Consider the following 10,503-nt stretch of genomic DNA (forward strand, 5'->3'; position numbering starts at 1 on the left):
GAAGTTAAAAAAAAAAAAAAACAAAAACAAAAACAAAAAAAACAAAAAAAACAAAAAAACAAAAAACAAAAAACAAAACAAAACAAAAACAAAAACAAAAACAAAAACAAAAAACAAAAAACAAAAAACAAAAAACAAAAAAACAAAACCAAACCAAACCAAGGGAGTGTCCTTACATATTAATACATATAATCTAAAGAATATATAACCATTCCGTCTCTTGGAGTTTCCCTCTTCTCCTTATCCTATCACTTCCCTTCTCCCAACAATTCCCAAACATCAATTTTGAAAGAACATGGGTCTTATATTTGGCATTACTCTTACATCATATATTGACATATCTTACGTTTGGCATTACTCTTGCACATCATATGTTGACATCCAATATTATATTCCAAACTTTTAAATATATCAAAATTAGAACTAGAACTGTGCTGCAAAGAGACATGATAGCACTCCTAATAACTCTTTATATTTGGCTTTTCTCCGCATTTTTAACAAAATCCATAAAAATGCCAATTTAATAAACTCTTTATCAAATGGTCAGAAACTCTCTTTAGAACTAAAGAGCCAAAAAAAGTAAATGTTATAATTTTTTTTAGTATTACTTTTAACATTGTATGCTTCCAAAAGTTTGACCTGACTTGAATTTAATGCATTAAATGCTTTTGGTAGTTAACTTTATCTATAAATAATAGTATTTATTTAAAATAGAGAAACATTTAAAAAATTTATTATTTAATAACTCTAAAAAGTAACTAACTAAATGAGTAAAAGTAGATTTTTAAAGTTAAATTTAGAGAAATTTTAAATAACCCATGCTTCAAGGCAGCATATGAAACATACGGCTAAAGTCCAGCAATCATCCTGATCCATAACATTTACAGCCAGAGTTATTTAAAGAGACGAAAATTGGAGGAATGGGGCCAGAACTCAGACCCTCCCACTGCTACAATTAAATCCGTTTCAGAGGAATCGTTTTCTTTTTCTCTGGGCAGAGAATGCGCAGAAAGGCCATCCGCTCCCCCCCCCCCCCCCCCCCCCAATAGAGCTGGCGTATGCCTGTTGCATTAACAGTAGACCTATTAAACTACAACAATACTTCAAATTCTCTTAACCTTTTACACGTGCTAGTAGTCTACCATGGCCAGATAGTAGCTGCGCCATCACCCTCTGTGTCTCTGATACAGAATATTAAGGACCCACACATGCAGAGACAAATAGCTGTGTATTTACTGATTCGTTCAAATGAAATGAAAATACATGGGGTGGACAGTGGGCAGTGAAATCATCGATCAGCATGGAATCTGTAAAACGTTTCAGCAGAGCAGTTTACTTTTTTTTTGTAACTCCTCATTTGTCAGAGAGAGACACTGCAGAGTGAATGGGGAAAGTAAGAACATATCTTGTCGCTCCCATTACAGTTTCAAGTTCCCATACCAATCTTTAATGGACAAACTTCCACTACCAATAGTTTCACATAGATAAAACTACAAAAATAAGCGTGTATTAAATAAAAATTGAATTAAATTAATATATTAATGCAAACCTGAGGCTGGGATTTAGACAGTACAAAACTTCCATTTTCTTTTTTCTTTTTCTTTTTTTCTTTTTTTTCCGGGTTTCATATTCAAATATGGGGAAAAAAAAGAGGGGCCACCAACATATGAACTAAAAAGTCTTCACACGAAAGACCAATTTACGAAAGAAAAGGCAAGGCAATGGAGAGTGCTCTCGTCCGCAGCAAGGACTTTCCATGCAATTGCTTGTTCGTATGAAACATGGCGCCCCATTGTTGACATGCAGATTCCACCCGGCAAGGAAGTGAATCCCTGGTATCAAAATTAAGCAAAAGATTCATCCACTTAGAATATTATCGATATGTTCGAAAGATTTGAACAGACTGTCTAAAATAGTTGTCTAATTCTAGATATAACTAGTCATGGTCCCAAATCCCAATAGAACAAAATTATAAAGTGGACAAGGGCATGCATGTCAAGCATTTGGATGGCACAAAGAAATACGTCAAATTTTCATTTACAAAAAAAGTTTACCTGTTGCATTAGCTTGGCAAAGTCAGAGCACAAGGCCTTGCGTCCAGACTCGTCGAATATTTTATCCAGTGTGATGTCTTGTAGAGCCACTAGAGTCGTTTCCAACATGTCAAGCCCTGCCTGGTTTGCAAAGACGAAAACTGGCAGGGACTGCAATGCCAATTTAAAAACTCGGATTTAATTAAATGTTTCTATAATTTATTTAGATCAAGTAATGTCATTGCATATACTAACAAAAAAATGTGTTGTCTACTATAACAAACTGTACCTTTAGTGAACAGCACAAAATGGCATCCTGGTGACTCCATAAATGTTTCAAGACCGAATCACCACCCAGAGAATCAGATCTCAGCAGTTCTGCCCCTAAATGGTAACTGAAGAAAAGGAAAAAGGAAAAAGAGAAATAAATCCTATCTACTATTAGAAATATAAGAATATAATTAACAAGCTTGTACAGAAGATATTAGAATGGTCTATGTTAAAGCATATTAACAGCTTAGTAGAAAATAGGTTCATCATGAACCTTTCTAACTTTTAGCATGCAACAGGATTCAAACCTGCCATCATCAACTTTATAGTATTCAAATGCTGCCATATATCCCAATTGCATCAGAAATTACCTATAGCTCTGGCAGATCCAGTGAGCTAGCGTAAGAGCCTCCGGAGAGCCAGGAGAAAGCTTTGGTCCCACAGCTGGGCTCAATCCAGCTGGTGATATCGCCATAGCAACCCTCTGCACAGAGGAAATAACACTTCGGACATACTGCCGTGCCATGGTAGCAACATTGTCCTGTAGGCTGCTATCGAATGGAAACTGGAAAGCAATAGTTAACACTGATCGAGAGTTATGACACAATGGCGCATCTCCCACGGCATGGTTTGTAGCTGGCCCCACTTCAAGACTGGATGTCAGATCTAGGGTGCGATGTGTTGTCAAGGAATCCTTTGCATCAGACTGTATAATGATATCAGTTATTATAATGGGGAAAAGTACTACATAAACATGGATTTCAGTAATGCTACAAGGCTAACATTTTGAATTTGATGCACATATTAAAGCTGCTCAAATAAACCATCTCACGCTCCACCATGGGGTTTTAATCAGCAAAACTCTTGTAATAATTCTATGATGCAAATGATTCAAGTATCAGTTCTAACAGAAGGAAATTCTTTAATTTCAAGTCAAAGAGAAATATTGGGCATTGTATTCTTATCTATATAGCCAAAAATTTGAATTGAGTTTACAATTATCTTTAACTGATAGACCATTAAAACAAAAAAAACAAAAAAAAACAAAACAAAACACAACAAAACTGCAGGATTTTTCAGGTGTAGCACAGAGAAACTCAACTGTTTTTGAATCCAACGGAATGATACGGAAACCAGAGGGCAGCAACGGAGCATCATCTGGAAACATTTCATCAATTGGAGCAAATACAAGTTCAGAACAGGCTCCCACAGCATTCTCATCAATTCCACTACATATCTGCCAAAGAAATTCGGGCATTTAAGTATGATCACAAGCATCAAGCAGATCAGAATCCTTCTAACTAGGACAAACAGAAAACAGGATTAAACATTTTGACAATCTTCTCAAGTTTCCTAACATTCGGTACGAAAATAAAAGGGAAAAGCATACAACAGAATTTTAGATATATATGTTCCACGGGAGGCAGAATATGACCTAATTCCCATGTTCTGTGCAACTAACCCCACCCACCCCCCCCCCCCCCCCCCTCCCCCCCCGGGCAGGCGCCCCCGCACAAAAAAAAATGAACAAAAAAAACCACAACCCACATACATAGACAGAAGTCAAATTTCACCCACTCCAGGAAAGAGATCAACTTAAAAGACCTTTGAACTAAATCCATATGTCAGAAACCAGACTCAATTAAAGCCAGTAATGACATTTCACAAATATGTAAATATTTGAATATTTTAACTGCTGGATATAGACAAGTTCGGATGGTGTTTGGTTGAACCCTAATTCAGAGGTAAAAAAATCAAATCTGGTGGCTTTCAAATAAACTAGAACCCACACTGATGCCGACTCTACTTAGAACCAGGTCACGATTGAAGACAATAATATAATAAATATGTCAGAATGTCTAATATTAGTAGTAGTAATAAACAATTTTGTCATCCTTTGAGCAAGATAATAGTCACTTGTTAATTTCACATTAAGACAAAAAAAAGAAATACAACTGAGAAATGATGGTAAAGCTTAAAAAAACAAGCAAAAGGTTCAGAAAAGCACCTGCAATAGATGAATGTCCCTTGATGCAAAAGCGTCTTCTTGAGGAAGAGAATGGCCTTCAAGTCGAATAACCTCAAGAACCTGGAAGGCAAACCAAGAGTTAGCAAGGAGCAGTATCTTTAATATATGTTTAAAGAATCGGACTACAGATAATTGGATTTTCTCCTAGCAAAAGCAAGATAAAACATATTCTCTGCTTGCTCCAAGTGGGGAAAATAAAATATCCCTGATTATTAGAGCAAATGCCCCCCAAAGTCCGTTGCAAGAAGAAGAGGGTGAAGAGACAGCAACTAGCATTAGAAAACATACCTCTTCATGTTCTATTGTGTGGCCAAGAGGCATGATAATTTGACTCCCGGTAAACCTTGTAGGTCTCATCCCTGGATAAGCATATGAGCCTGCCTTTAGTGATGCAGCAGAATAGGCATCAACGTTGAAATCAGCCCACTCTGAGCGGTGCTCCCTCAAGAAGCGAACCAGCACAGCAGGAGGGACATTCTGGCAAGAAAAATGAAAAACACAACCTGGTTAAATAAATGCAGAAGTACTACATGAAACTGACATCCTTCAAAAATTCACGATTAATATTGATTTCCAGATTCATGATGAGCATTTTTGCCAATTTTTTAGCTTAAGTTAATTAGAGCATCAACCGAGTAAAAGATTGGCTTTCACCACCAAAAATATCCAAAGATATAAAAGATTAAGTCAAAGTATCAAAGAAAATAGGCTTCATTCAAATTAAAAGATCAGAGTCCAAGATCAAGTATAGGCAGGTTCTGATTCCACCAATGTAGTAAAGTTCTAAAAATTTGAGATAATTAAACATATTTCTTTGTTCGGCAGCTTGCTAGAGATTTGACAACAAATTTTTTATTTATTTTTTGATAAATGCGATTTGACAACATTTAGTCCACAAGAATTACATGCTACAACACACCAAATATATATGTATACGTATTACCAATCTAAAAGTTTAACAACTATGGGAGGCCGTTTCTATACTTACTTGGAGTAGCATGGAAGCCTTTGCACAGAGAACTCCTCCAACGAATGCAAGGGAATTAGCAGGATTAGAAGTGGTGCTCAAGTTTTTGGTTGAATTAACAGCAATAATTACATCTTCAGCACCATCACAGTTCATCAATGACCAGCCATCATCATTGAATCCATTGACGGCATCATTGAAGCCTCTGCAACCAAAAACACAAAAAACAAAAAACATAGAGAATTCAGTAGTGTCTACAAAGAAACACACAATGAACAGCCAAATACACTCAAATTGATGAACATGTCTTTCAAAGCAATACTGCTTAAATGCCAGAGAAAAACCAAGAAAAAAAGATAACTGAACAACTACCTGTTCAATCTTTGGCTAAAAGTTCGCAGAACAGCCGGCTGCCTGCCCAAACCATATACAACCTCACCACTTGTCTCCTGAGCTATTTGCCTGATATAGCGCAGTGCCTTCACAGAAACCAACTAGTCAGTACCTTCTACCTTTTTTATTTTTTGTTTGGGTTGGGGTAGTTTCTGTTGTCCTTGAAGAATTGAATTGAACTCCACTAGCAGAAGAAAACCAAACTTTATTAGACCAACCACACTCTACTCACCGCAATAGTCATTTTCTGGGCTACCACTTTTGATGATTCATAAAGCGGTCTCAGCACTTCTGGCACACTCCATGCCTGAGATAGGTATAAGGAATTAATTTATTTTCCCTGAGATTAGAAGATACCAACAATCCAATTGTCGAAAGCCAAACCTCAAGATTCAGGTGGTCAACAATATGGATTATTGACCCTCCACCCTCACATGGCCGAATCAGATAGCCACTAGGAAGCATTTCAGCTCTCACAAACTGAGCAGCAGCAGCTGCATTTGGGCCAGCACCCGAACCAGACAGAGATCTCTCACAAACCTTGAGACATAGGCAACAAAAAACACATAGAGAGCATATTACATCAGCACTGACTCACATTATGTCATAATGTACTTATGTACTTGATATTTAAAAAACAAAAAAGCTTACCACAAGACTGCCATTATCTAAACTTGTAGTGTATCTTAAAGTCCAAATATCCCGTGCAGGAGCCAGTGTAGTTGGAGCATATGTCTGAAGTAATTTTGATGTTACCCCTCTGAAAAACAAGTTTCATTTGTAGATAAAGAGAAATATAAAGTTATAACAGTTCGTATTCACCTGAGTGTAAACAAGTTCAATTGTCCCTCCATTTCCAGCTGGAAACATGGTGAAAACCTCAAGGCTCCGACAGTCCCGGAACCAAGATGGACGATCTTTAAGGATCTCTGCGATCTGTTAAGAATTTTGCGAATAAATACATCAAACTCAAACAGCTCATCACCCTAATCTGTCGAGAGAAAAAACTACCCACTACGAAATAACAGGAACCATCTTGATCTTTTCACTGATACTAATAAGCTTACCTTTGTAGGTTCTAAACTCACAAGACCGCAGGCTCGAGCTGCCACTCCACTGCAACTTTGTGAAATGGCAAAGATCCCAACCGAATCCGGACCAGGCTGACAACAGAATTAAATGTGCGGCTCAGTAATTCAGCTTCAGGTTGGGAGAAAGATGCAGTTTCATTTTTGCACAGATAAAGCTCAAAATGAAAAGACTAAATCCAGTGTTTCTTGCATAAAAAAATTATGTATTTCATGTAAGAAAATAAAAACCTTCATCCCAGGCATCTGGACCCAATCAACAGCAGTTCCTGTAGCCTTTGAGAGGAACTCTGCCAAGGTCTCCTCCGCAATGGAGAGGAGTCTGCCAACAATAATTTTAATAATAAAAATAAATAAATCATTTATTAACAGCATCAAAAATAAGTACTTATATTGCTTGAAAACGATAAGAAAAGAGAAAGCCCATGGCCGTTTGTATTTGAGATTACCCAGCAGGGTTATTAGCATCTCTCAGAGAATGCTGAGGAGTGGTAGCCACAGAATCACAACTTGCATCAGTAGTTGCCACTGACGCCTGCAGAAGAATCAACTAAATGTTAAGAAATTTTACCGAATGATGAAAATCAAGACCATACCACTTAATTATTTTCCACCATAAGTAGGTACACTAACTTGCTCAAGGCTAGAAAAGCTGCAAGTGCTATTAATGTCCTGGAAACATCTTAATTGTGGCATCGTACAATTGTAGTAAGAGTCAACTAAAATAATATACAAGCAAACAAACAGAGACAAGAAAAAAAAAACAAGTAGAGAAATAACTGGTTTGTATATAACTACGGATGAGAGTCTACCAAATAAAAATGTAGAATTTCAAAAGATTTGGTCCTACATCTAATTCCTTGTCAAATTCGGTCCTACAATTCAGTCCTTTATTCTTCAAAAATAAAGACCAAAACTACCAATAAATTAAAAGATTTAACTTTTCTTGAAGACACATTTTGCAATTTGAAACCCCTAATGATCATATACCCGGAAATGATCCACTACATGGAAACAAGTAGAGAAAGCAATTTAAGAGCGCGCAAGCACGTATGCTTACAGTTTGTAGTTGTTGCCGCATATACCCATTTTCGCATACCAGCTGCGAAACCTGCTTCTGCAGGCGATCATTCTCCTCCATCAACAGCTTGTTCATCGCTGACAATTTCCTGTTCACAGTCTGGAGCCGAGAAGCCTCTTTTCTCTGCTTCTCTCGGCACCTGCATAGTCAAACACCATTCTCTTTCAGCCTCCCCACTACCAGGCTCCTTTTAGCGCAAAACACCATAAACCCCAAAACCACCATCCTTCTATAAAACAATTAACCACTTTAAATTTTTCAAAAACCCAATTGAGATAAAGGGTGAGGGGGAGAGAGAAAAACTTGTGCCCAAATCCGTAGTCTTGGGAAAGAAAATAAAAACTGATCATATGATATAAAAAACAACATGCTTGGAATGCCATAAATATAAACATATGGCTCAAAGTTTTGCACTCGAAAGGATGAGATTCCAGAGAAAAGCTAAACCAAAACATGAAACTCAACCAAATAAGCAAAAGGATGATGGTGATACCTGCGATTCTGGAACCAGACTTTGATCTGCTTGGGGTCGATGTTGGAGAGAATGGGGCACTCCCGGATCAACTGCTGCCTGCGCAAAGAGCTGGGCTTGGGGCACTCGGCATAGACCCGCTCGAGCGCATCGACCTGCTCAGCCGTGTACCTTACATACTTCCCGGAATCAAGGTGTCTGCCGATGCTCCCACTGCTGCTCTCTCTGTGCTGCTGAGCCACCGCCATCGCCATTTTCTCTCAAGCCCCAACCAAGAAAAAAAAAAACCGTTTTGAGAGGTGATTTGTTGGTGGGTTTTGGTTTGAGGAGTTCGAGGTTAAAGATTCTCTGGCTTAGTAAAGTCCGTCTTGGTTTGGAGTGGGAACACTTGTGCAGCTTGTTGGAGAAGGTAAAAGCCAAAATGTTAACAGGCTATATATGTATAATACAGACACGGATGAAGTCTGTATCTTTCTAAAGCCTTCAGCTATTGGATGGTGAAGCTGTAAGAAGAAACTGCTCTAAAGAAAAACGCTTCTCTAAACTTGCCACAAATAGAGCCAGAACACGGACCGAAACCTATCGCTGTTCTGAGATACGCTCCAACTTTTTATCTCCCAAAGGAAAATCTTTCCTTTGAAAACGAAGAAAACCCACTTGTTTCTCCAAGACCCTGATGTCAATCTTGGTGTTTTTCAGCTAAATCTAAAAGAAAAAATTCACAAAGATCCTCCAATGAACCTCGTAAAAGCTCTTATTTGAGCTTGATCACAGAGCGAGGCACAGGTAGAAGAAGAAGAAGAAGAAGAAGAAGAAGAAGAAGACGCAGAGAGCTTGAAACCACGGAGAAAAAGAAAAGAAGGCAACGGCTCTCTCTCTTCGGCCAAGAGAGCCAGTGGTTGAAGCATCAGAGAGGACTGAGTAATAATATGCAAGCGAGGAGAATAGAGTGTGAAACCCTAATCATGACGACAAGCTACTGTGAAGAAATGAAGGGAGGAGAAGACTATGGGAGGGGGAGCTATTTCAGACAGTGAGAGAAAGAAAGAAAGAAAGCAAAAGACACTGATCTGAGAGGAGCTGAAACAGTGGGAATAAGAGAGAGAGAGAGAGAGAGAGCATTTGCACGCAAATCGACGAAAATAGCAGGCATGGTTTCTTTACAATTCTCAGCGCATTTACGTCATTGTCCTTAGTGTTTCTTCGAATTGACGTCTTAGACCTACATGTCACACCCTCGCTCGCAGGCTGATCGGCCTCGGTCAATTAACCGAATCTATATCGGCAGGACAAGTTTTTTATTATTATTGTGCAAGATAAACAAAAATATTTGTGTAAATTAATAATCTAAAAGCTTTAATTAAAATAATTCCCCACTACCACTTTTTGAAGTTAAATTCTCAACAAACTCCTGCTTTTCAACTCATTCTTTCTCTTTTAACCCATCACCGAAATATTTTTCTCAAACCCACCGGTATGTATGGCTTTTTGGAGTCTCTTTTTCTTTTTTATTATTATACCACAATACAACATTAATAAATATATTGTAACCATTAAGGATCTCATTTTAAAATGATTAATTAAGTTTAAACTTTCCAATAATTACTTATAAACTTCGCTCTCACTTAATAAAAAATTAATATGAGATTCATAAATATTTTTATGTATAATTCACTCACTTTATATAAAACTAGAGTGCCCACATGCCATTCTGATATGGTAGTACTCAATTGTTAGGTTTTAGATAGGATGTTTTAACATATTAGGGTATGTTGGGTTTTTATATGCTAACATTTGATTTCATTACTAATAAATAGCCTTTAATTAACTAGTTACTACATTTTACAAATAAAACTTAATATTTAAAAATATTGTACATAAACTCATATGAAGAATTTGCATGGATCCAAAGTAGGTTTTTAGTTTTCCTTCTCACATTATTAAAAAGGTATTATCTAAGGCCTCGTTTGTCATATAAAAGTATTTTTTGCTGTCTGTGTTGCTATATTGAAAATGGTTCAAAAAAATTCTTTAGTGTTTGACTCATATAAAAAATCGTCAAATATTTTTTATATTTTCATATAACATAAGAAGCTATGAGGAAGGTAGAAAGACGATATAAAAGAAGAATGTATAAAAATAAAAGGCCTTAGGGATGCTCATATTGTTT

At 37.2% G+C, this 10,503-nt stretch overlaps 1 protein-coding gene across 1 annotated transcript; it reads right to left on the reverse strand.

Moving 5' to 3' along the window:
* Window positions 1-1,209: 1,209 nt before the first annotated feature.
* LOC133877359 (homeobox-leucine zipper protein REVOLUTA) lies at window positions 1,210-9,451 on the reverse strand. The gene is made up of 18 exons (XM_062315629.1): window positions 8,355-9,451; window positions 7,841-8,000; window positions 7,230-7,315; window positions 7,012-7,102; window positions 6,760-6,855; window positions 6,515-6,628; window positions 6,344-6,427; window positions 6,077-6,232; window positions 5,925-5,999; window positions 5,672-5,778; window positions 5,321-5,504; window positions 4,621-4,809; window positions 4,312-4,392; window positions 3,406-3,540; window positions 2,675-3,009; window positions 2,323-2,428; window positions 2,055-2,204; window positions 1,210-1,832 (listed from the first exon to the last, which is right to left on the reverse strand). The coding sequence occupies exons 1-18, from the start codon at window positions 8,585-8,587 to the stop codon at window positions 1,683-1,685; spliced, it is 2,532 nt and encodes an 843-aa protein (XP_062171613.1). The 5' UTR covers window positions 8,588-9,451; the 3' UTR covers window positions 1,210-1,682.
* Between the last annotated feature and the right edge of the window lie 1,052 nt (window positions 9,452-10,503).

Source organism: Alnus glutinosa, chromosome 9 (assembly GCF_958979055.1).
Source record: "Alnus glutinosa chromosome 9, dhAlnGlut1.1, whole genome shotgun sequence".
Lineage (NCBI taxonomy): Eukaryota > Viridiplantae > Streptophyta > Magnoliopsida > Fagales > Betulaceae > Alnus > Alnus glutinosa.

What these genes read in the sequence shown, in the direction of transcription:
- LOC133877359 (XM_062315629.1), bottom strand. Translation starts at nt 8,587, where the DNA reads ATGGCGATGGCGGTGGCTCAGCAGCACAGAGAGAGCAGCAGTGGGAGC. An exon ending in TAGATAATGGCAGTCTTGTG is followed by an intron (nt 6,233 to 6,343) that starts GTAAGCTTTTTT and finishes CTATGTCTCAAG; the next exon opens with GTTTGTGAGAGATCTCTGTC. An exon ending in TTTAGCCAAAGATTGAACAG is followed by an intron (nt 5,505 to 5,671) that starts GTAGTTGTTCAG and finishes TTTTGGTTGCAG; the next exon opens with AGGCTTCAATGATGCCGTCA.